The 26,337-nt window shown below is 42.7% G+C and overlaps 1 protein-coding gene across 1 annotated transcript; it reads right to left on the bottom strand.

Moving 5' to 3' along the window:
• Positions 1 to 1,682: 1,682 nt before the first annotated feature.
• BARX2 (BARX homeobox 2) lies at positions 1,683 to 26,299 on the bottom strand. The gene is made up of 4 exons (XM_065652005.1): positions 25,885 to 26,299; positions 5,426 to 5,723; positions 4,048 to 4,132; positions 1,683 to 2,835 (listed from the first exon to the last, which is right to left on the bottom strand). The coding sequence occupies exons 1-4, from the start codon at positions 26,060 to 26,062 to the stop codon at positions 2,584 to 2,586; spliced, it is 813 nt and encodes a 270-aa protein (XP_065508077.1). The 5' UTR covers positions 26,063 to 26,299; the 3' UTR covers positions 1,683 to 2,583.
• Positions 26,300 to 26,337: the final 38 nt, after the last annotated feature.

Raw genomic sequence — 26,337 nt, 5'->3', positions numbered from 1 at the left:
TTTTTAAATTGTGTATTCTCATATTTATCCATTTCATTGGATAGCACAGAAACACCACACACCACTTCTTTCTTATTTTGGGGCAAGAAAGCAATTTTTTCTCCTGTTTCTACTTTTCCCCCTTCCATGTAAATCTATCAAAATTCCTCAAATTAGACAAATCCACCACGTGTCAAAAGCAAAAAAAACCCCACAAAACCCACCTGCATTTTCCATTTTCTGGAACACATTTTGGTTGAAAGGCTATACACTGAAATTTCCAAGTGCTATGTTTAAAATACTTTTTTTTTTTTTAATTCACTAGAAGATGTTTTCACTTCGAACTCTGTTAAGGTATCTTCGATGCCTTCCCTGACAATCAGCTTTTTGTGTTTCTGGAATGAACTGCAGACAAAATTTGATTTAAGGACCTATTCAGGCTTCCAAATAAACCCTATAGAGACTCTTGCCGTCTTTTTTTTTTTTGCAATCTGATGCTGCAACTCATGAGACAAATTATTTCCAGTAAATTACTCTCTTCACCCTCACTGAGTACTACCGCATTTAAGACTTGTGGAAACATTTTATTTTGAGATAACAGCGCTGATGCTACTATCCAAGAACAATAGAGGACAATTATAGATTTCATAGAGCATCTAATCTAATTCCTGTATAAACAGGCCATAGGGCTTTTTTTAAATTAAATGCCATTTCAAGTCCAATAGATACAGTTGAACTAAAGCACAGATCTGGAAAGAAAAGGGGGAAAAAAAGACATCCACAGATAAAGAATGTGCAAAACCAAACTCTATCAGCTCCAGACAAGCGCCAAAATCCTGTCCTGCCACCCTGGGCTCTTGCTGTGCCAGTCACGAGTGTGTCAGGGCTCTGCAGGAAAGAACAACGTTTCAAAACCAAATTTTGATGTATTTTAATGGCAGAGGAAGGATTTTGTAGCTAACAGCCCATGTTTTCAACACAACAGGCAACAGGGAAATCTTTAATCCCGTTTCCACCTCTCTGTGCCATAAAAAGCTAGACGGCATCAAATGCTTGGGATTTGTGAAGTGTTTTGCAAACGAGCATTGCCCAATTTTGGTGAAATATTTTGTAGGTTTAGGTGCAAACCCGTAGTAGTTGATTACTGGGTATTAAGCACTCGGTAACACGCGGTGAGTGGAGCAACTTCGCTGGAGTTTCACCGTGTAAATCTTACCCGCTGTGTGTGCCACTGCGGAGCTAACGCAGAGGTGGAATTAACGCCTTCCAAACGCCATTGAGCAAGAAACCAGGGAAAAAAAGAAATCCTTTCTCCCCACTCGACACTCCTTGGATAAGTCACTTCAGGTCTATGTGTGTGAATCATTACCACCACCCCAAAAAAAAGGATATTAAATCACCTTCACAGGGTCACAAAGGCCTATTTGTTGGGTGTCCAGACTTAACTACAGGAGGGGAGGTGACAGAAAAGATCTAGAACACCAGTGCTCTTATTGTGATGGGTTGATCTGCACCCAGTGACAAGGTGGCATTAAGAACACCCCTCACCTACCTGCGCAAGGTGCTACAAGGAGGTTTGCACAGTGCTTGCTGTGTTACGGAAACTCGGATGACTCCCATTTTCTCCAGAGTTTGTGAGAATAGAAAAACCTAGCCCAGAAAAGTCTCTGTCTAGCATTCTGAAAGAGAAACAACAACAACCGTTTCATTTATACAGTTAATTTTTAATTAAAAAATAAAGGTTATCTTAATACATCTCTTGCAGCCTTTGGGCAAAATGCACCCTTGACAAGACTTTATGAAACGTGATGCACATCTATTCTTGGCACACATCTTAAACAAACGTGAACTTTCTGCAGCAACTTCTTAAATCCATCATCCTCCCAACCCCCTGAAAACATTTAAATGTTCTTTAAAAACAAAACAAAACAAAACAAACTACAAAAATTAGAAGTGGGCCCAAAGCAAAAACTCCCAGATCCAAGCATCCCAAAGCTTTTGGAGCAGACTCAAATCCAAACCCTCATCTCAGGCAAAGTCTGACCCTGGATGGCACTGCAAATCCACAGACACGGCACCCAACCAACCAAGAGAGATGAAATCCGAACGCTGACCCGGGTAGGAATCTCGCTTCGCCAGCTTTGCTCTTTACACTGGGCCAAACCTATGGGTCTGAACTTTTAAAATTCTGTAAGATGGGCCCGTTCCTAACCGAAATAAGTGCTGGTTACAGGATGAAATGGTGCTGTCACAGCTCCCCATTTCTCAGCTGTCCCCGATCCAAGAGCCCGGGAGGTTTCTCGAGGTGGTTTTCTCCGGACAGACGGACAGACGTCTGACGCGCAGGGACGGGGCGGCACCGCGCACACGGGATGTCTTTGTTCCACCGCGGGCCACGATGGCCGATTCCCAAAGGCACAAAGTGACCGATCTTTAGACTTATACACAAGGTCTACATATATATATATATTTATATATATATGTACACACACACAATTACATACATATTTAAATATATATATATACATATATATATTTGGTTTTGGTTTTTCTCTTTTATGTATTTTTTTTTTTTCTTTTCTTTTTCCCTCCTTTCTTTCCCTTTTAACTTAACAGTGTAGTCTCCTCTGAGGAGGGCTCTGGTATATGTTCTGGAGACTTCTCTGTCTCTGAAGAGACTTCTGGCTTCTCCCGTGTCACTTTAGGTTCCTCGGGGCCCTGACATCCCTCCAGCTCCTGACTTTGCGCCTGGCTGTTCATTTTTTCTTCTGCTTCGATCTCCTCCGAGGTGGGGATGGAGTTTTTCTTTGGACGGCCTTTGGGCTTCGTTGGAGCCTCCTGTCCACCCTTCAGAACCTGGAGCAAAGAGATGAACCGTCAGGATCGACCTGAGCTCTGCTGCCGTGAGAAATCCTTTAGAGAAGGATGAAACTCGGCTTTGACCTCAAAGTTAATTCATGACTCGGTCACCATTCCAGCCTCACAGTGATGCCCAGGGTTCATGGATAAGCTCACCCATTATTTCATATAATTAAAATGATACGCAAACATTAAAAAAGCAAGGACACACAGAAATCTAGAAGTCTCTAAGTTCCTACACCAACATAGGCACACAGTCCTGAACACTACAGAGATTTTCTGCAGAATTCAGTTCCTTTACTGTTTGCTTTATGCAAAGCCCAAGTAAGAACAGTCATAACCCTTAGCCAGAATTTCCTCTGACTGCCTTTCCTTCAGCTTCTTTGGCTTCTGAAATAGCCTTTAGTATTATTATTACTGTAACACCTGCATTAAAATACACGAGACTCCTCTCATCTGTGTAAAAGCTGGGAGTCCGCAAGATAAGTCTGTTCCTGTGTTTAATTCCCTCTCCCTTCGCAACATCACTGCAGCAACAAGACATGTCCAACCAAAGATCCGTGTCCAAGCTAGTCCCAAATCTGTTTTAAGTGGCAGTAACTTCTGCAGCTGTCGCATACGTTCAAAGATACAGTCTAGAACTGCATCTCCTCTCCCAGATCAGAATACATAAACATCTCCACTGGAGAATGTCACAGCATCGTGGTTCCCACCCGGATTTATCGGACAGTTGTCCTTCCTAAAAGCATTTTAACTGGAAAAGGGCCATGAAGCTGAGAATAACTGAAAGAGGTGAAAGGAAGCTATGAAAAGCAAGAATTAATGATATTAGCTCTCGAAACTGCAGTGGTTTCCATGGAGCAATACAATCTTTTTTGTCCATGCACAGAACCAATCCCACAAGCATTAAGATCACAGAAATGCCAAAAATGCAGAGGGAGATATTTTGGTTCTTCCCTCTGTTCTATTCTTATTTTTTTGCATCCCTTTGCTGCGTATTCTTCCTACTGCCTATGGTCCCTCTAGCCCACCACATATGTTACAGTATAAACTTTTTTTAAAACAGTATGTTTCTAAGAAAAGTGATCAAGAATAAAAGAAAATTTGGTATGAATAGACACAGATCACTGACACCGCGCTCAGCTTCCAAATCTGTTCTCTTGAAATCAGGTTTTAAGGATCGTGGTGAAGCAGTAACGAACCACGTACCATTTTCTTCCACTTCATCCTACGGTTCTGGTACCACGTCTTCACCTGGAGCTGCGTCAGCCCCAGCGACTGGGCCAAGTCGAGCCTGGGAGACAAGACCGACATGGAAATAAACTCACGGAGAAGAGCAGTCAGAAGCGAACATGTTAAGAATCAGGACACCCAGCATCAGTCTGCCTTTCAAAGTGCTGCTCTTTGTATTGTATTTCTTCTTCACGACCTACATAATAGGGATAGTAATACTTTCTCATTTCCCATGGAGTCGTAGTACATCTAAATCTATTCATTTCTTATGTATTCTGCTATTATAGGCAATTTAGGCTTATAAATGAATTTATTATTTGCGTGTTTAGCTTAAGGGTATATGTGGCAGACAGCCCATAATCCTGATTCATCCTCCACAAATCCCCAACGTGTTGAACTCCTCTGAAACCGCTCATTATTTCGATATTATAACCCAGGAACTCTTTATCCTTCCCCACAGATGACAGTGCCGGGCAGCTGACAGTGTTGTAACGCAGTTGCACAAGGGATGGAGCTGGAAATCCTCAGTGACGCCGGGCAAGCGCCCCATGGAGCCACCAAGTCCTGCCAGTGGGACAGTTCAAACTCCAAGTCACATCCCAAGCTCTCTGCTCAAACACACGTTCATGGATTCATGATTTTCCCTCACTTTGGATTCACTCTAGACCAGGAGTTTGGTTTGTCTGCAAGATATCCCATTGACTTGAAGACACTATCACTCACTGCTTCACCATCACGTTTCCAGCCATGAGATGACAGGGAGAAACGCTGCTTGATTAACACATGCACTAAGGTGAGAGTCTTATCACACTTTGCTTACCTGCAAGCAGTTACCATCTCTTGCCACACACATTAGCGTAACTGGTATTGCTTAGAAACCCGAGGAAACAAACAGAGGGGAAGTGGTACACGGGCAGGAATTGCTCATCATCAGCCTCAAACACGTACAAAGCCAAGGAACAGTCACACCATAAAATTAATTAACAGCCTCGAGTGCTTCAGCAATGGTGTCAACCATCTGGTTACGCGAAGCTGCGAGGAGTCAGTACGGGAGCATTAAAACTCGGAAACTGTGTGAGACAGTCTGGCCGTGCCCATGAAATTCGGTGTAGCTGCGATCCTTGGTTTTGGTGACGGGCCGATCTCCAAAATCAATTTAAATACTGGGAGTTAACTTACTGAAGAGTTCAAGGTCTGATGCACCTTTCAAATCCTCTCTAAGTTTACTGTCTTAATAGGGATTGCACAGGTCTTTTAAAATTTGCAGAGTAGGATTCAAAGCCTTTAAAAGAGAGAAAACCTTCCTTATTTTGATTTGTCCACTTTGGTACCAAGTAGTAAGAGACCGACCTACCTGTCAGGGGTAGAGAGATACTTCTGCTTCTGGAACTTCTTCTCCAAGCCCATCAGCTGGAGCTCCGTGAAGATGGTCCGACTCCGGCGGGGCTTTTTTAACCGCGGCGCGGGCTGCTCTGCCTCCGACTCGCTGCTGCCGTGGGTCTCGCCGGCGGGGGGCTCGGAGCTGGCGGTCCCCGGGGAGGGCTGGGCGGGCAGCACTCGGGAGCTGGTGGCAGCAGGGACGAGCTGAGGGACCACGGAAGGCTGCCGGGTGATGACGGAGATGAGAGGATACGCCCTCAGAGAAGGGGACCCTGGCAGGGAAGGAAGCAGAGGTGGGTGAAGACCAGTTCAGAGGCAGTATGGTTCATTCGTCTCACCCCGCACAGTCTGCGGCAAGTCATTTTCTTGCTCCGTGCCTCAGTTTACCTCATTTGCAAAATGGCAACAATCCTTCTTACTTGCTTCACTGGTGGTAAAACATGGATTAAAGTCTAAAGTACATAAAATACTCTGAGATCTTGAGATAAACAGTCTTGTGGAAAGGAACGCATTACACCAGCAGGCCTCATTGTGAAACTCTTAATGTGAGTCACCGCTAATGAAAATTATGATCTCTAGACCCCAGTGAGTCTATTTGGGTGAGTAACTCATCGCGGTGGAAGAAAGGAGTTGCCAGCCTGGCCTGCTGATGACCCATATTCCTTCCCCTCCTTCCATGTCTCTGCAACACTAAAAATCAAAGTATTTCTACTAAATTTAAATTATTCCACTTAAACCACCAAGTAGGTACTTGAAAGATGAGATAAGAATTGCCAAGCAAACCTTTAGCTTGTGTAAAGCATTATCTACCTTTTCTGTCTGTGGATCTTTTTCTGAGGTACAGCATCACCAAGTAATCTGTGTCAGCCAAATTTACCAGAAAGAATCAGCACCAGATCAGTGGTTAATTGATACTTTTACCCTTGTACCCCTGTATATGTCCATAAACCACAAGATTACTAAGCAGTAATAAATCACCAGAGCTCCGAAACCCCTGCAAGGCTCCAAGTGACTGAAACCTCTGGACAAAAGCATTTTTACAAGGAAATCTCTTCAAGGGAGGTCAGCAAAAGGTATCTGATATCAGAGCAACCAGGGATATTTGCTTTCCCTTATGGCATGGTAGCAGCATGGTCCCAGAGCTTAAGATATGCCTCCATCAAACAGAGGAAAGTCTCTTCAGGCTATTTTTCTAATAATCACCTAGGAGCGGGAATAAAAAACCTGCTTTTCTTCCTCCAGGATCAGCAGCGAGAACTTGGCTGTTTTTGCAGGGTAAAACAGAGGTTGGTTGTTAGAGAAGCAGACGACGCTGGAGTTGTTCAGGTCCACGTTTTCAAGTGCTGAGCACCTGAATGAGGGAATATTATTTTCCCAAATGTTCAGCAGCCAGCAGCTGTGACCTGACCAAATGCTCAAAAAAGCTCAGCACACGCTTATTTTTGGTGCCCACGTCAGGACACTTATTTACTTACGGCGTTTCTGAAACGGCTGCTCCGCTTATGTGCAAGTCGTGGTTTGCAACTCCTGAGTTGCTTGAAGCTCCAGGTGGTGAACAGATTTGTGAGGCTGTTGACATCAAGGGTCTTATATTTGTTTATCATTTGTGCTCATAAGAGGAGCCTTTGCTTATGGTTTGACACCAAACAGTTGCGACAGCGCTTTTAGAAACCACCGTAAATAATGAAAGCATCTGCTGATGCTCAGCCCAGCCGCGTAAAAGACTTCTCAGCTTTCTGCCCTCAGCCCGATGAGGACACGGGATGGTTGGGGCATAGAGTAAGGACAGTATTTAGAGAAAGATGAGGGGTTCAAGGCTGCAGATATTTTCCGGGGTGATTTAGCAATGATTTAGCAGTCGACTCTCCTTGTTGGTAAATGAGAAATTCTCTACATCGAGCTAGCTAGCTTCTAGATCACAAATAAAAACGTCTAAGTTCGGTGTTCTGGTTTGGATTTAGTTATCCCAAAGTTCAAAGGCAGCTGAAGTCGAGCCAGTCCATTGTGTCTAGGTACATTATGAACATGATTCCCCTTAAATCATCTGTACGCTTCTTACCCTGATAAAGCTTTGGCTTCCAAACACTATGAAATCTGAGGCTAGATCTAAATTTCACATCCCCCAGAGTTCAAAGGTATTTTCTAGACTGACATGGTATTGTAAGAATGGAATAATTTCTTAATTTTCAACAAATTAAACGCTGGCAAGCTGCTCTTGTCTGCTTAGCACTGTTGTGACATGCTCTGTCTCCCAAAATGGGAAGGAATGGAAATGAAATGATCTTCCTCTCCCTACCCGCCTTCCAGAACAGTTGCAGCTGAACTTTCCTGCATTGTTGTCTGAGCATCTTTTCCAATCCTGACCCACTGGCCCTTTGCACTTGAAAGCCAAAAAGCAGCCCGCATCAGCCAAAAAATGAGGAATTAATTTGCTACCCGAGCAACACACCTCGAGTCTTTTATTGTCTCTATCTAAAACAATCAGGAGGTGGCACAGCCAAATGGTGAAGCCACCCGCGGTTTAGGACTCAGGAGGTTCAATGATCTTCATAGGGACAGTGATTTTATACAAGAAAGTCCCAGTTTTATCTATTAGAATAGTCTCAATCACCCCAAAGTCTAGGGTTGTCTCAGGCTCACTTTGTTGCTGAATATTTCTCAACTACTTGGGAAGTATTAGCATAATCCATATTTCACACCATGCACAACTGTGCTTAAGCAACAGAAGTTTTCCTGTAGTTATTTTTTAAGCATTCGAATAGTCTTAATTTCAAGCAGCAACAAAGCTCTTACTCCTGTCCATCTCCATCAAGTGAACATCTGGCCGCTCGGTTGCTAAAACTAACCAAGAGCTAAAAATAAAAAGGACATTGATTGGATCTGCAGAGTGTTTTCTAAGGACCTGAAAACATTTTGCTTTGCTATTTAAATCAGGCCATGTTGGCAGGCGTTGTACACTGAATAATAGAGCTGCGCCTTGCACAATGCGCTGACCACACCACCTTGAAATTAATTGAATTACTCAAGCCAGGCAAGTCTAGAAGAACCCTGGACTCTCGTTCCCTAATTACATGTAAAATATTTGCCCTAGAAATGTATCATGATCTAACACATCCAAAGACCATTTTTTTCCTCACTTGTTTCGCTTTTCAGCAGCAACACCAAGGAGGACAGAAAATTCATCCCATTTTCTCCAAAGGTTTCAATGAGGAATGTCAGTTTTTTCTAGCCAAAACAAGCCGATATCTCAGGCGTAAACCTGCATCGTGCTGGATTTTTACTCCCTTGTAGCCTTCTTATGATGAGCAGATAGGACACAGAAGGTACACCACCGCTACACCAGGTCACCTTGCAAAACTTTTAATTAAAAAACAATTTTTTCCCCTTCTTTTCCGCCCTCCCCCTCCTCCCTGGCTTACTTTCAACCCCAGTAGGCACAGACTAGAGGGAAGAGAAAAGGGAAAGCACTAATTAATTGCACTGTTTGACTGCCGGCAATGGCAGAACAGTTTTCCTCCTGGGCAAATTCAGCTAATTCTGTTTTGGAAAGAAAGAAAAAGGAAGGAAAGATTTATGGATCAGCTCCTCTTGGCAGGTCAGCCCTGCTCGGAGGCAGAATGAAATCTCACTCCGAATGGGCTGCAGTGAAAGGTAAATAATAAAAGAAAATGAACTTACGACTCAGGAAGGTCTATAAATCTGCTGTCTCCTGAGTGTCAAAACAAAAGGGAACCAAGGAGGAGTTGAGTTCATTTAGGAAAGAGCTTCGTTTTGCCGAAGGATCAGGCAGCCTACTGAAAGGAAGAAGCAAGCCCTGAGTGAAGCAAAGGCAAAAGAAGCATGAAAACATTGAGAATAAGTTGAACCATACCAGTTTGTTTAGCGGGGAGGGCGTTACGTCGACTTTTCCCACCACAGATCCCCAAAAGCTGAGAGTTTCCAGCCAGGCCATTCCCACAACTGCATTATATTATCCGATAACGCACAGAAAACTTTAACCACTGTGTAAGTAAAATACTGCACTCATCTACTCTTAATGTTTTCCTTAAGCTCCACTTTATTATTATTAACTATTAGAAGGCAGCTTGCATCAGGTTTTTCCCAAGAACAGTGCTGTGCTCCAACTGATAAGGATGTAAAGGAAAAATAAAGAGAACAGCAACAGGCTGTGGATATACCAGGAAAATTCATGCGCTTAGGAGAGGGTTGAAGGGAAATAACCAGATCCCTGCTAAAAAATGACCGGGGTGATGTTTACACCATGCAGCACGGTGCTGCGCACAGATCCCTCCGCTATCTCCAGAATGGGAAGCAGCGCTGCCACGCCAGGGTATGATTGCACCTGAGCTAATTATGGCCTGACGAGAGGTGGGCTAATGAGGTTGTGAACGCTGTGTTGACAGCTCGACAGTTTCCGAGGCACGAGTCGGCGTGTTTGCACGGCACGGCCCTTGCAACATGTTGATCCAGATGGTCTTTCAGAGCTACCTACCCCTCTTGTGTCCTCTCCTAAGGGGCTGCAAGTCCAGGCACAGCCACAAAATCTTCCTGAAGCCGTCCCCTGCACAAGGCAACCGAGCCTCAAGGCCAGAGGTGGTACCTACGCATGGACTTACGTGTTTTTTAGCATCCCTGTCAATACAAAGTTTGGTCAGAGAGGCGGTGACAGGTAATTTGTCAGGAATCCTTTGCATCAACCTGTTCAGACATTGATTCTCTTCTCGTTCTTTCCAGTCCTACTGCAAGACAACCTTACGGAGCTTACCCCTCCTTGGATATTGAAATAGCTGGAAAGCCTGCATGTGACCCTCAGACCCTTTAAAAGTGCCGTATTTCAACTTTATAATGAGACTTACCTGTGGCTATTACATATTAAATAGAAATTCTGGAAGTGAGAATGCTTGAGAATGCTCTTTATTGCTATTCCTCTTCTCTACCATCTCAGCACCTAAGAACTCGCTCACTTAACAGACAGCGCTGTTTTGGGAGGGGAGAATTTGCCTTTGTTTTTGTTGTTTATTTTTTCTACTAGCTCTCTTTTCGTTTGGTTACATGTGGAAACCATTTGTACCTAAGCAAGAGCCAAAGTGTCTGCACACAAGCAGAGGTGAAGGGCACTTCTGGGACACTTCGAAAACTTCCCAAAATAGCCCCAGGACTCAGCCCAAATGCACGGAGCCAAAATTTCCATGGGAATCTTGAGTATCACAGAGGCTACAGGAAAGCAGAGCAGTCAACCCTGAAAATCAACCCTGAAATCTAACTGCAGAGCTGGAGCATGAAGAGACACTGGTGGTACTCCAACATAACAATCAACAAGGTACCTTGGACTAAAGTCTCCCCAATGTTCGAGATACAGTTCACACCATGTTCTATTTCCACTGCAATTCAATGAACCTTATTAGCCTGACAAGGACCATGAGTCTTGCAAAAAATAAATGCAACTCAGCTACACAGCAAAAAGTCTGCTTGGTAGTAAATGGTTTCTTTTCCTTGTGGAAGAATCCAGACCCAACTGATGCCCGTGGCAAAATGCCCATCAGCTTCAGCAGAGCCAAGATTTCACCTGCATGTATCCACAGAAGGAAAACAGAAAAGAAACGAAAATTAGTGCAACTAATTTTACTGCAGCTAAAATGATCCTTTTTAGGGCATTCTGTCTGGAGGCCAATTCGTCTGTACCTTCTGTGATGAGCCAAGTGTAAGCGGGGGAAAGGTGGCACCTTATCAAATGGTAATTTTTCACAACAGTTTCTTAGGTGGGGGAAAATTAGGGCTCAACCAGGAGTCCTATTTTACCTTCCCTAGGCACATCAGAGAACAGTCTCTTTTATGTTCAATCACATTTTTTGATGGGGAAGGTTTGCAGCTAAGTCAGTTGCAAACAAAACCCCTGATGTCTGTAAATGTCTTTTATATTATAATAATATAGAATATTATAACATATCGCAGCTAAAAAGCATCTCTCATCATGCAACTACACAAGCTTCAGCTGCTGGTCGCCAAGCTGTGGGGCACTTAGATTAAATTTAGCCCAGTTTCAAAGCCACAAGTGAGATTTCCACAGTGCTTGGAGCTGTGAGATCCAGATTTTTCATTTCAAGCCTGTCCCCGCTAGCAATTTATCAACATAATGCTTCAGTATAACTTCTACATAATAACAGTAATTAATAAGTTTGAATGCATCTGAGGCATGCATGCCGGAGGCCTTCACAAAAAACTAGCCAGAAAGATAATTAATCCTCACTTAATAATGACATTTGATATTTATATTGTGCTTTTTTTACGTGTTTAAGGCACTGTACACACAGTAATTGGTCTTGAACAAATGATGAGCCTGAGAGCCTCCCTGAATGAGAATGTGTCTCAGCCCCTGCTGCCATGGGCAGATGTAGAATATCCTGCGTTAGACAGCACGGAATGCCATAAACACACCCCAAAAATTCACCTAGAGCATCCACGTCTTCTCCAGCGATGCCAGATCCCTGAAGGATGGCACCAGGGTTCTTCTGGCAGGGTTGGTGGTATCCATGATAACAAGCTGGCTTTGTCCATGATCCCTTTAAACCCTACTCAGCGGGAGAGGGATGCTCTGAACCCAAGCAGCTCAGTCCTAATATATCTCCTGTTAGGATATATGGGCTCAAGGCCACCACGACTGGAAACTGTTCCAAATGGACTCCAAGGGAGATTTAAGACCAGGGCACATCAGTTCCAGAGAAATAAACACAAGCACATCACCATCAACAACAGTGCTCACCTACTGTATCTGTATTGAGGGCCACTTTGGCTCCGTTAAGCCAACTTCAATTTGAAGCTCTTTCTTTTGAACCAAGTCACGTTAAATACTTCAGCCAAGTGTTTCCTCCATCACCGAGGGCAAGACTCAACTCTAGAGCTCATCACCCGCTGGGCCCAGATTTAGCAAGCAAAGTAGCCAAAAGATTACAGAATCAAATAGCTAGGAAGAACAGATTTACAGGCAACCTCTGGTCTTGTCTATTGAGGGGGGAGGAGAAACGCTGCACCAAGAAAACAGAGCTCTCGGAGTGTCTAAGCTTAGGTTGCAACAAGTTTCTGTCTTCCCTCATGACAGCCAGATAACTGGACATCTTGGGAGAAACGTAGGAGGCCAAATCCAATCCCCTGGCCAGATGGTGTCACCAGTCAAGGAGCAAGATTTGGACTTAGATCGAGAAACAGCTCATCAGAGCTGAGAGGATGCAGCTTAATGGAAGGATAAGTCATGCTCTGTTCTTTATACTGCTCCCCAAGTATCTCTTTCTGGCCACCATCCAAGATACAAGTCTGTATGGACTTTGGACTGACACATTATGACCATTCTTACATCCTCACACGTTTGATAAATAAATCTGCCTGCTCTCAGGACTTCACAGTTTCTGTCCAAGTTCAAACACATAATGCCATGCACACATAAATCAATCAGCCCTTTAGTTCCTGCTCTGTTAATTATTATCACGACGTCCATAAGCAAACACCGGCCTGGGACAGCTGAGTAGCCGTGCACACAAAAGCACTCTTCAGGTTTCTCAAGCCCACCCTTGTGAGCTCCAGCAAAAAAAACTTGCCATAAATATCAAAACCTCTTCCTGCCTCGAGCCTCTAAAACACTCTGGTGAGTGACACGTGGGAAGAAAGAGAGGTCAATTGTTTCTCAACACCAGACTGTGTAAATTTTGCCTGATGGATCTTTTGGAAGAAGCTTTTTTCCTCCCAGAAGAGTAGATCAGTGTTTAGAATACACAGACACCCCTCTCTTTTCGTCCACGCTGAAATGAAAGGGGACTTCAGCAAGTACCAGCATTAACCTGAAAGAGACCTGTCACATCTTGGCAAAGGCTTTGCTTCCTAAAATTGTGGCTTATCATCTCAAGGGATGCTTTATTAATAATCTTGCCCCCATCAGGACATGGTTAGCAGAGAGTTTGGTCTCTCTGAGCTGCGTATATGATTCTTTGATCTTGCATCTGCCCTAACAGAGAGAAAACTCATGTCTGTTTCCTCTATGGACAAAAATAAACTCTGCGGACGATTTGGCTGAACAGCTGCACAAACAATGCAATTTAGAAGGATGCAAATGATACACGAGCAGGTTTTGTTCACAGCCTGTCTGTCCTTTGTGTTTGCCAATTAGATCAGCAATCTTAACCCAGCTCCTGTGGCTGGGTAAGGAGGAGAGACATAGACAGGGAATAAAGCGAAACATAACGCACATCACCTATTCCAGGAGGCTGAAACCTTATTATCACAAGCTAGAGCACCTCAGAAGACAGATTTCTTCCAAACCTGTTTGGATTTTTTTTGTTGAATAAGCTGACAAAGACCATATCGTAGCTTCTATTCATTTCATTGTGGATGGTGGTGGTGGTGGTTTGTTTTTTTATTTTTTCCAGCTGAAGCATAAAACGAGTTTCGCTCCTACTGAAATTCATCTCATGTCAAAAAGCAAGCTGAAAAATGTCTTGAGGACGGGCAATCTCAAAACAGGCGCACCCAGAATAAGTAGTTCCATGAGAAAAATGTCAGTCTTGGGGTTGCAAAGCACTTTGGAGGCGTGCAACGGCTCACTTGTCAGAAAAGCGATGCCAAGGTCTCCTCAGCTACCAGGCTGCCCGTACCGCAGCACTGGTAGATGGATAAGCCAGAAATTCCAGTTGGTGAGCTCTGGCTGTGCCCGTGTCCAAAGAATGAGCCCTCAATCATGCCAGACAGCAGTGTGCGGGGGCTTTTTCTCTTCTGATAGGAAGTCAGCCAAGGAGACGCCGTTTTCACATCTCCTGACAAATACAGATTAGACTTAGGGTGGAGATGAGACCTAATTAAACATAAGGGATTGAATTCGGTTTCTACAGTGCTCAAATCCTGTCAACTTTAGTTGTGAACTAGTATTATGGACAGAAATGTTAAAGGACACCTGTTTCCAACAGCTCCAATCTAGAACCAGAAATGTGCCCCTAGAAACGCCCTGATGTTGGGATCCAGATGGGAGACCCTCCTGCACCTCAAGGTTTGGAGGGCTCAGAGTCAGAGCTTTGGTTATCGCCCATCTCTGGCTTTTATCAGCACATCTATTTACCTCCGCGTCTCCTACGGCACCTGTCACTGAGGAATGCAGCATCGCCGTGTTCCGCAGGTACGTCTGCGACTCGATAATCTCATTTAAATACCAATCAGAAAAGTCAATATGCAAAAAAACAATGCAGCCCTTTCTTCTCCCCATGTGTGTGGGTGTACGATGCCCGCTAGCAGCAGAAACAGCTCCAGGCTGACGGGAATATCGTCTCATTCCCACCGAATTCATTTACTCTCACCTGCCCCGTAAAGGCTCAAAAGAACAAAGTTCTGTTCACTTCGATGTAGATTTTGGGGAAAGACATTTTGCTGAAGACATTTCCTATCAATAAATTGCATGAGCACCGCATTGAGAACTCTCTTTTGTGTCACACGATTATGAAATTCCTTAATGTGCCACTAATATGTATGTTAATATTGAAGCAATGCATGTATCCTGTTATTGTGCAACCAGCAACGTTTCCACGGGAACTCCTCCAATAACAGGCACATATGCAGCGCGTGGTTTTTCAAATTAAAATAACTTTTTTCAGCTTTTTTTTTTGAAGTTCTTCTAAACCAAGGAAGATATTCCACAAAAGATCAGCTGTGGCTGCCAATTTTTGCGTGATGCTGATCTAAGTAAGTCTGCAGGGAATATTTTTTTTTTAATATTTCCCAAATACCGCCATGGCCGGATTCTTTTATGTGGCACCGCTGGGATGAAACTCATCTGCTCTCCCCGCAGACCGCATGACAGACTCTCTACATTGCCAGTGTTTGCATTAAGCTTTGAAATAGAGGCCGTACCCCACCTGGGATGCTATTAGATAATCTGTCCAGAGAATTTAGGCAATTATTGGCATTTACTGCTATATGATGAAAAGCAAACAACAGCACCAATCCATCAAGCTGAATTGGTTTGCTTTGCTCAGCAGTGGTGTAATAGTTATGAGGGATGTTTTAAATTCTGAGAGCTAAACGAGCCTTTAATCTACATTGGGTGAACCACATATGAAAAAGAACTTTAATTCTAACATTTTTTTAAAATTCCTATTAATCTTTTTCTCTCTCTTGAAGGATCAATGCAATGCTACAACTGTCTCTGTCTCCATCCTGGAAGATTTGCTGGGAAGCTACATCCAAGGTGTATCTGTTTATGGAGAGCTTTAGAAAGATTTGCTTGGATACTGCAACCAATTTCACTGTCTAGAAATAGACTGAGTTTAAGGCATTTGAATAGCTTGCTCCTTACAAATTTATAAAGTTTCAGACTGACAACACATCCCTAGTCCTTTCCAGCTTGGCGGGAACAAAATAAGAATCTCCACAGAAAAATAAAAAATTCCGTATTGAAACAAAAAATCCATGAGAGTTGTCTTTGCACATATTACAAAGAGGCACCCAAAAAAGCATCATTTTTATTATTTTCTCCTCTTTGGGGGTCACCTTTCATTAAACTGTTGAGAATAAAACCTACTCCCACCAAGACATTAACATCTCATTTTCAGTGCTGCTTGGGTGAGGAGACCAAATAAAAATAAATGGCTTCTACAACAAGACACATCATCCATCCTCAGCATGTAAAACGCAGTCATTAATCACAGAAGCAACCTACTTATTACGGTATTCAAGCACTGGCAGTACAAATGCTTATAAAACAGGGGCTCCTTTCATAATTCCCTGCCCTTGTCTCTCAATAGTTTAGAGGATTAACCCTTTTACAATGAGGGATGGGCAAACTGGTTTTGCCTAATTCCAAACCAGCCTGACGTCATGGGTTCGAAAGTTCGACTTGAACTCAAACGCTATCAGATGCGGTTTGTACTGAGGGGAGACAGTAAAAAGAGCTCAAGGAGAGAAATGGAAGGCAGGCAGTGAAAGAGCAAATCGGAAAACCCAGCAGGACATGGGCAGAATGAAAAAAAGTCCAGTGAACGGCCAAAGGATGGATAAAAATTGCTAATGAATGAGTTGAAACCACTACAGAGTAATAAACACAGCCTTGTATTAACATCTATCTTAATGTGATTCGTGGTAAAGCCTCCCCTGTCCTATAGACTCGTTTCTGGTGGGGAAAAATTACAGACTTTTTTTTGTATTTAATTAATCCTCATGAAGAGCACAGTTAAACATATGCGGTCCCCACTGACCATATTATTTTGGGCTTCTCTTGCATTTCCCGGCTATTCCGCGGGCTCTGCAAAACCACAAACTCCACTCAGTTATCCCTGCTCCCAACAGCAGCGTGTCCCGAGCTGCACCTAAATGAATGCTCAGCAGAAAACATCCAGATATTTGCAGTCTGATGCAATTTCTTTTCTTTTTCTACACAACCAAAACTTGCGTTGGCTTCAAGGAGTAAATAAGAAGCGGGGATGGGGGGAAATCAAGAGGTACTGAGAAAAGCAATAATGGAATTTTCTCTGCAGCATGCAAAGGGTTAAATTAGAGTTTAAAATACATAAGCCTCACTATTTCCCAGTTGTTGTAAAAAGTGAGACATCTGAATGAAGAAAATTCTTGTGGAGAGAAACTAGATGAGGTATGTACTTGAATTATCTCACAGTGTGCAAACTGGCCCCAGTTCAACCAGAGGCAATAGGTTTTCAAACACTTACATTAACTTTGTCATCAACTGGACAAACGTTTTCAATGTTGTTATCAATTACTGGAGGTAGATGACCTGCAATTTGCTTTGGGGAAAACAAACATTTTGAGAAGACAAATTACAAGAGTCCACCACATCTTAAGGCACGCTAAAGCTACGTGCCAGGTACTGGAAACGGACACTTAAGTCTCTTCTGGGTGGATTTTTCAGTTAATTAACAAAGCAGCAATAAGCAGCAGCTATTCCATTACAACTTTCTTCGTAGGTAAGAAATACTCAGTGAATACCTTGTAGAGGTGACTGGTTTCAGGGTAAAGTGGGCTACGTCCTGGTAAATCGTCAGCAAGACGTTAAAATAATTACAGAGGTACTCAGAAATTCAGCACCAGCTCCGCTTCCTAAGAAATATTGGGAGTTTTCCCAAGATATTCCCTCTAAAGGAAACGTTTTTCTTCAACCAAAGTTGCCTTTAAGGCGGCGTGATGAATGAAAGGGTTTTCAGGATCCTTCAGTGTTCAAAAGGATTTTCTATCCCGTAATTTACTACAGGAAAGTACCTTTTATTTTTTTAAATTTTATTTTACACTCAGAGACAGAGGAATACCAAAGTTAAGACCACTGGTGAGCTAATACGAGTCAAACAAATCACACCCAGGCTGTACTAAGCAGTCAATATCTGTGAACAGATAATAGCGATGCTCCGTTTTTAAATAGCTGTCAACTGATTTTAGTGCATTTTTACGAGTTGTGATATGACTAATAGTGACAATACTAAGAAGGGAGGAATAGGGCATTGATCCCAGAAATCAGTTTTTTCAAACTATTATTATATTAAAGCCACAGGTAGTCAACTATAGCCATGAAGTTGTCTGCATGGCGTTCATTTGCTCGCTGAGGGGGAAGCAAACAGGCGGCATTTTTTCCTAAGCTGAGTCTGTGCCATGGAAGTCCGATATCAATGACTATCATGGGTTTATCCCTTTTTTTTCTGATTAACACAGCTGGATAGGTATCACTTGGACACTTTTCTGAAGGACAGAAATTTCTATTTCATAGTCACGAGTTCTTTAGAAAGTGCCAGTGGAAGCTATTAATTGATCCTGCTATTAATAGAAACACATGGAAAACAGAAAACGATATTAAAAAGGCAAAACAACCATGAAAACTGACAGCACAAAAGAAAATAATTTGCCAAACTGAGTTTGCCCGACTAAAAACCAAGTCCATTTAGCCAGCTAAAGGGCTCGGAAGACACCCCAACATGGTGCACGCACTCAAATCCATCTTTTTCATTTCCACCCGTCCCACTTCTGTCCTTTCACTGCTCTGCAAATCTCCAGCTTCTCCATCCACCACCAAGACCTTTCCAGAGCCCAAGCGACGCCGCATCCTTAGTTAAAACAAGGATCAGGCCTTATCTTTCATTTTAAACGCAGCTGCTTAACCAAGCCAGCAAACAAACCCGACCAACTCGGAGCCCTGCAGAAGCCCTTTCAGTGCTTGGCATCTGCGGGGAGATCGTCTGTCTGTCCGTGGGGACAAATTTAGTTCGCTTGGGGGGACAGGAATGACCCCTGTTGTACACGAGCTCCTGACGGATCTTTAGGGATAGCACATCGGATGCGGCGCTAAAGCCGCCCGGGACAGCCTATCCCCACAAATGCAAGTCGGGAAACCCTATACCTGCCAAATTTGAGCTGCTCCCGACAGCAGGAGATGCCTTTGCCCTGCTGGAAAAGGGACGGCGAGGAGAAATGCTGAGGACAGAGCGAAAAACCCTGGATTTATTAAAAAATACAGAAATTGTCTTAGAGCAGGCTTGTGAATCACAATTTAAAAGACAATCTCCCCCACCTTCTGAAAACGCCACCATACGTTGTTAAACTTGAACCTATTTATAAATCCATCTTTTTATCACATCGGCTATTTCTTTTTAAATAATATTTTGGATGCTGTGCTTTGTTCAGCTGAGACAAAGATGAATATCCATATCCACTGCAGTTTGGAAATTAGCTCACGCCAAGGTTTCGGCAGTTTATGAGCTGATACTTAAACAAGTAAACCCTCTAAATCCTGACAATTAGATGAAACGCCACCAGGATTTCTACAATATATTTTTGGTGATCTTTGCTGCCTCTTCTCATGCGATCGCTCACCTCTGATGGACAGAAATACATCTGCAGTGTCACTTGTGGTGACATCTCTTCACAACATACAGGTGCTATAGGGGTCTCTGTCCCGCAGCCCCAAGAAAAGGCTGTACAAATAAAATACTATCAGTCTGGGATTTCATAAATGCTTTGTTTTAATGTAATTTAAGTGCTAAACTACCTTATAATAATGTGCTTTTAAATGTTTACAGTTAAGGCATAATTGAATTTGACTCACTTTGGCCTCAATCCAGCTACGATTTAATTGACTTCAGTGGGAGTTGGATTGGGCTCTAAGTAATTTTAACTAAAATAATCCATCAATTATTCCTCACCCACTTCATCAAACTCCTTCCCATTATTTATGATTGCTCTGTAATTTATTGCGACAAGGTGAAACCAACCCTTCTAACTTCTGGCATGGCTCCCTGTCCCTCAGCGGAGAATTTCACGATTATCCAACAACCTAAACCAAACCTGCTTAAAGGAAAGCAAAAGAGCAGAGATCCAAACTCCTAGTACTGTCCTCTGCTAGTACAGAAAACTTCCAGTATCAGCTCCTCCACTACTTAGTCACTGCAGGAACAAAATGAACTGTTAGCAAAGCTGTCAAGAGGAGGTTTTGAACAAAACAGACAGAAGGGTGAAGCCAAATGTGTTCACATACTCACACAAATGTTTGGTAGGAAAAAAAAAAATCCCCATTTGCTTCAGACTTTTCATCATTATATTGGATTGATTATTAACATTACTCACTTTCTATTTCAGGAGGATTTTTTTCATATTTTTCCTGTTTGAGCTGCGTGAATAAACACAAGCCAGAGCAACAGGCTCTCCTAAAGATGTATAATGTTATGCAATTATACGTACGTGATACGTGCTGCACGCACGGAGATACTTTCCATAAGAAAGTTCCACCACTGCTAATTTTGCTTCGAAGATGACAGGATAATCTGTCATAGAATACTCTATTTAAGTAACCACAAACCTATCACACACGTTTCTCTGTCTTGTAAAAGAAGAGGAGATGGTTTTATTAAGGCTTCAACCCTTCTGTGCTTACACAACAGTGTTTTGGTGTTTAATGTATTAAATAGATGTGGCAATAGGTACCTGCACACTGGAAGCTACAGGGACCCGTTCTTGCTTCAACATTAATTCTGAAGATGGCTATTAAATTTAATTCAGACGAAATCCAACCTCTGCAAGGTGAAATCTCAGTTTAAAAAAAAAAAAAAAAGAATTGGCATAATCAGGAAAACTAGCCATTAACTATCCTGTAACTTGCAAGATAATCATTAGTAGAAATATCCAAAACCAAATGGTGAGCCAGATGTTTAAAGATGACTTAATAACTACATTGAAAACTCTCTTATTCTGAAGAAAATCCATAAAATACTAGGGAGATTATCTGAGTTACAGGACAAACGCAAAAGCTTCCAATCCAAATCCTTCTTTGCATGAGTTGTCCCGTCGAAGGCAGCCAACTAACCACATGGATAAAAACCACTGGCATGTTAAAGAATTTACAAGATAAGACCTGAATGCACACATCCAAACACATTTTAAGGTCATTGTAAGGTGGTTGCTCTGCATCTCACCAAAAAAACAAAAAAAAAGAGCATATGTATTTGCAAATTTTCTGTCATCGCAGTTTCAAAGGGAATGTAATTTTTGTTGCATAGGAAGTTCTGCGGTTTTTCTCCTTCCTTCATTAAAAAAGTGAGTACAACATTTTTTACACAAAAATAAAAAAACAAATTAGAAATTTTTGTGTGGGAGCTGTTGATTAAGGGCCGTCTCCTTTCAGGTTTTGTATTTAGCGAGAGCTCAAATATTCTGGAAACAAACACCGCCAAAACCATAGTTACATAAACGCCTTATACAGGAGAAAGACTGTCTTTTCCTACTCATCATATATGCCAGGATATTCTAGAAAATGTCTTATTTTTACTGAAAGTCATTTCCTTTTACTGAACTAAATATATTCATGCTTTGCAAAAATGCCAGCTGTGAAGAGGTATGAACAGACCAGTCAAAAAAAAGAAATAACTAAGGCTTGTGTGTTTTGTTTCGTTTTGTTTTAAATGAAGAGATGCTTTTCCATGTGGCACAGCGATTTATACAGATAACTAACTGGTGGTGACCTTTAGCATCCTCGTGGTACATGTGCTACCAGCATCACCCAGAAATCCAAACTTTCTGCAACCGGTAACTTGGTGTTCTCAAGAGAGGTGAGGGAGGAGACGCCAAGAATCAGTCAAAAAGAAAAGCTACATGAGAGGAAGATGGAAAATATTAAGTATTAACGGTGTTAGCCAGGTCCTAGTACCAAATCTCTCTGTATTTTTAAAGACATCATTAAAATGCAGCTTTGGGAATCTCACATCACTCAGCAAGGGCTGGAAGCCTCTCAGGTAGATTCTCCCACAGAGACAGGAACACGAGAAATAACAGATAACGCGGCAGGGGGGAGAAATCCATCTCCAACATTCCCTGGATGGTCATATTAATATTAATATGACCATCACCAGATCCTAAACTTTCCAAGGAACTATTATTTCTCGTGTTAATGCGTTCTGGCTTCTGCAGTCCAGCTGGAGCAATTTTTAAATAGAACTGACTGAAAACGTTCGGTTGTAACTTCCTTGCATCAAAGAAGATAAATGAAAAAAAAAAAGGAGATTTTGCAATGCAGAAAGTAAATTAATGGTTTTGCCAAATGTCTCATATAAAAAAGGAAAGTGTTAGAAAGTTTTGTTTCAGCCTTTAGAAGCTATGTTTCCAAATTTTATTCAAAATCAGCTCCACTTTCTAAACCTTTAACTTTCCAACCTAAATCTAAAACATTTTGTTTCACTCTGAACTGAAAAGGACAAGCAATTACTATTTCCTCTATCTGCCAATAAGCCGAAACCTCCATTTTTCTGACTTCTTCTAGGATTTCCCTTCTGATGCGACAAAATTCTGCACACGGTCTGCAAACGCAAAGCCCTGTGCTCCACGTGCCTCAGCATCGCTTCCAGTCCCATGATCTTCCAGGCACAATTCCCTCTGCTCAGTCCAAAATTAACCTTCAGAAATCACTACAGCCAACCAAGCAAAGTGTACGCTGTAATCATTACTTATACAAATTGATTAGGTAGGACATAATATGAAAAGCCAATAAAAATATAAATATCCTGAAACAAAATAATGTTTTCGCTAAGTCATCGTAATCTAAAAAGTTATAAATCAAAGCGGTATTAACCACAATCTGAAAATATTTCTGTTTAAATGTATTTTTTTAATCATAATGGCTCTGAACCTGAGCTAGCGTTTTCTCACAGATTCAGTATGAGTACAGCCTTGCTTATTTGGCTCAATAAATGCCACAATACACATTCCCACACCAAATTTTAAGCTAACGATGGATCGTTTTCACAGGGAATTGCATTTTTCTTTCCAAAGAAAAGTGCTGGTTGGGGCTCATCCCAAGCTCTCCGCGAAGGGCATGAGCTTTGCCCCAGACCCGAATGCTCCTCACAACCCAAACGTCACGCCGCGGCTTCACCATGTGCAGGAAAAGTCCTGAACGCTCCTTCCACCCCCATCTCCCTCTGCCTAACACTTTCGTTTTGTCCCAATTCAGCTGCACATGCTTAAATATTTAGTGTTTGTTCATAGCCAAAAGAAAAAATACTTTCCACTTGGTTCCCAATGTTTTTTTCTTTTAAGGATGGATGTTGTTAAATACACATCTGCTCAAGTACAACATCTTTTATCTCTCAGCTCCAAATAAGTGATGAAGGCACGGCAGACTTCCCTATTAATTCTTTAGCTCCTCATGAAAACACCTACAAAATTCGACTCCTGACTCCAGAAAAAGCCGTGCTCCCGAACAGAAGTGCAGCTGAAGTAGCTAATTACTCATTACTGCTTCAAACACTCCCCAGTCCCAGCTATGACTGTACCGGCAACGTTCATTTCTGTGATTTTAATTAAGATGCATTTTTTTTAGACTGCAAAGAGACTAAGTGCTCACTCCCCGATTAACTCAAGAAACAAAGGAAATGCAAGTTAAATAGCATAGTGCTGTATTTCTGCACTATTTAGTCACTGTTTCTTTTTGTGTTATATATTTTTTATTTTTTTAAGCAGATTTGTGTTGGGTATTTTTCAAATTCTTTCACATTTAGTTACTTTTTTTGTGGGATTGTCCATTTCTTTAACAATGATTGAATTTCCTCCCTCTTATAATAAAAAAATCTTATTACCTAATACAAATAGGACTTCAATCTACCTATAAACCTCAGAATGCTTACAATTTCCAAGCGTGGACTTTCGTAGCAGTTTCTTTTATGGTTTTAATCCTGCAAGCAAATCTCTCTCCGTACTCTACTTCTCAAGCACTGCAGCTCCACAAAGCTTATTCCACTAGACGCAGATATTCACAATCCACCCTGACACAGGGACAGGCCAGAGCTTGGGCTAGAAACACAATCTGGAGGGCAAATGCATTAAAGATCCCAGGCACAAAGAGAAAAAAAGGCTTTAATTGAACAGTAACCACAAGAGTCATGCTAGCATCACTCAGAATCCACTGCTGAATCATGGGAGGATTATTAATGATTATTTAATGAACATATATTAATGTTGCAATGACAACATTTGCTATACTTGACTCAGAACTACATCTTAAATAAAGATTTCTCTCCTTTTTTTCCCATGGGGGTGGTGAGAGTCGAACCAGCTGCTGGGGAGCACCCCTCCCATCGGAAACTCTAAGGATCCCTTAGCCTAAAGCTGACATCCGAACCACGGGGTTTGATGCCAAGTTAGTCATACGTGCCTCTGGATGTTGGTAAATATTCAGGTTAATATTCCTTTTGGTCGCATTTTCTAATGTACAGGAGACAGAAATCTCTTCCCTCTTCCTGGCAGGAGTCACACCCTCGGCTCCAATGTGAACAGGCTGAAAACATTTGGGACTTTCATGCCTATTTTGGCCAAGCACAGAATTCCACTGTCTACACAGTAGGGAGGGATCAGCGCTGAAAAAATCCCTTTGTCAGCAATATCTTGATTAACAATCAGATATTGTATAAAAATAGGTCAGTGATTAAAGAAGGCGAGGAACGCCACGCACAAATCGATCAGAAGAAATAAATGTTGAATGAGGATCACACCAGTCCCGCAACCTCATTCAAAAAGTTGGTCATCGTGATCTAGCCTCCTAATCACTTCTGGATCCTTAATTATTAGTATTTACAAAATACATATTCAGGTTGGAGGAAGACTTATGCTTGGGCCAAGGGTTTAGTCGTCAAACTCTTCGGATACCCCAACAGCAAGTTTTATATTAGCACAGCACCGCTAAGACCGGAAAGTTCCTTCGTATTTCTATTCAGCTAAGCATTAAACCAAAACACCAAACCTAAGTCAAAGTGCAGGTCTTGAATTTTTAAACACAACAGAAATGCAAAATGAACACTCGCAGGAAAGAGAAAGGAAAAATAGAATTTCCTGACCTTGAAATTTATATTACTTATATTATTTTAGTGGGAATTAGTTCTTTACGAATATTTTTTAATAGCTAGAATTTTTCGGACAACATACTGCTAAGTTTCAGTTTCATCATCTGATTCTCTCAAGACATCAGGTGTCACCACTGGAAGTGTGGCCTTGTGGGAAGAACATAAATCAGGAAAACTGCCTACTTCACCAGAAAAAAGAAGGATTTTTTCCTCTTTTTTAAAAATCTGGAATGCATTATAAGAATGCTATTTTTACTTTTAATGTGGATTTTTAAAAGCTCACATTACACCAATCTGTAAAATTTAGTAACGCCCATGGTCAAAACCCAATCGCTCCTTTTGTTGCATTTAAATCAGTGGTGTCTGTAGAGGACAGAGATCCATTCGTATGTATTTATTTGTGCTGTCTATGCCTGCAAAATCATTCCGAGTATTTTCACATCTCTGTTAGAAATAGACTTAACTCCTTTCTAAGGAAGAAATGATTTAGGGTAGAAAATACTGTGTCTCAGTAGCGGTTTTTCTCCTTTTTCAAATTTTCTGATAATTCTTTGTACTCCCACAGATGGCAATGAAAAAAACACCAGTAGTTTCAACAAGCACGAGATCAAGGCTGCTTCCTAAAGGACCTGTGCTCCTGTTAACACATTATCATTCGCACTGCTTATTTATTTGCAAACACCCCAAGGAACATCGAGCCTGAATCCCACCACTGCACGCTGAGATTGTCACAGCGTGAAGATTTAATAAGCAACATTTTCCCTGGGAAATGCGGGGAGCAAATGAAAACCCTTCTGTTGAGCATGGGGTGTGAAAACTCCAGTCCGTGGCAGGGGCTGGGTTTGGGGAAGCCTCCTTCACTGCAGAGGTGCAGGACATAGAATCATAGAACCTCCCCAGTTTAAAGGGTTGAGGTCCCCAACGCCTGTCCCTGCGGAGGGACATGCAGGATTTTGCTTGCCCCAGCAAGGCAAGAGAGGTCTGGCTTAAAACGCTGCCGGTGCACGCCGACTCCGCACCCCGGAGCATCCCCCAGCATCCCCAGCGCATCCCCGAGCATCCCCCGGGCGGGATGCGCGCTTACCGGCGCAGGAGTGCAGGGGCTTCGGGCGGACCAGGAGGGCCGGACAGACGGAATACAGAGAAAGTTTCTGGAAGTAATCGCAGGTCTCCTTGGAGAGGATCTCATCGATCATGAAGGTCTTGTAGCGCCTCCTGCCTGCGTCGCCACGGCCGAGCCGCGCCGGGGGCTGCCCGTGCATGGCGGCGGGGGGGCGGCCGCCGGCCCCGGGGCTGCGGGGGTTTGCCAGGGCGGCCGAGCATGGGCCCCCCGCCGGCTGCGAGCGCTGCCCCGGCTGCTGCTGCCGGCTCGTTGGTCGCTGCTCCGCCGCCGCGCCGCTCCCCGCTATATAAACCCGCCGATAAGCATCTCGCCGCGGCCTTTTTTAGGAGGCTCGGGCTGTCAATCAGGGCGCCCGCTGCTCCCCGCCGAGCACCATTGTTACCCCGCGCCGGGCGGGGAGGATCCCGCCGAGCT

The sequence above is a fragment of the Caloenas nicobarica genome, chromosome 26 (assembly GCF_036013445.1).
Source record: "Caloenas nicobarica isolate bCalNic1 chromosome 26, bCalNic1.hap1, whole genome shotgun sequence".
Classification (NCBI taxonomy): Eukaryota; Metazoa; Chordata; class Aves; order Columbiformes; family Columbidae; genus Caloenas; species Caloenas nicobarica.
The sequence above is the reverse complement of the archived record's forward strand: the minus strand, read 5'-3'. Positions and strand labels throughout refer to the sequence as shown.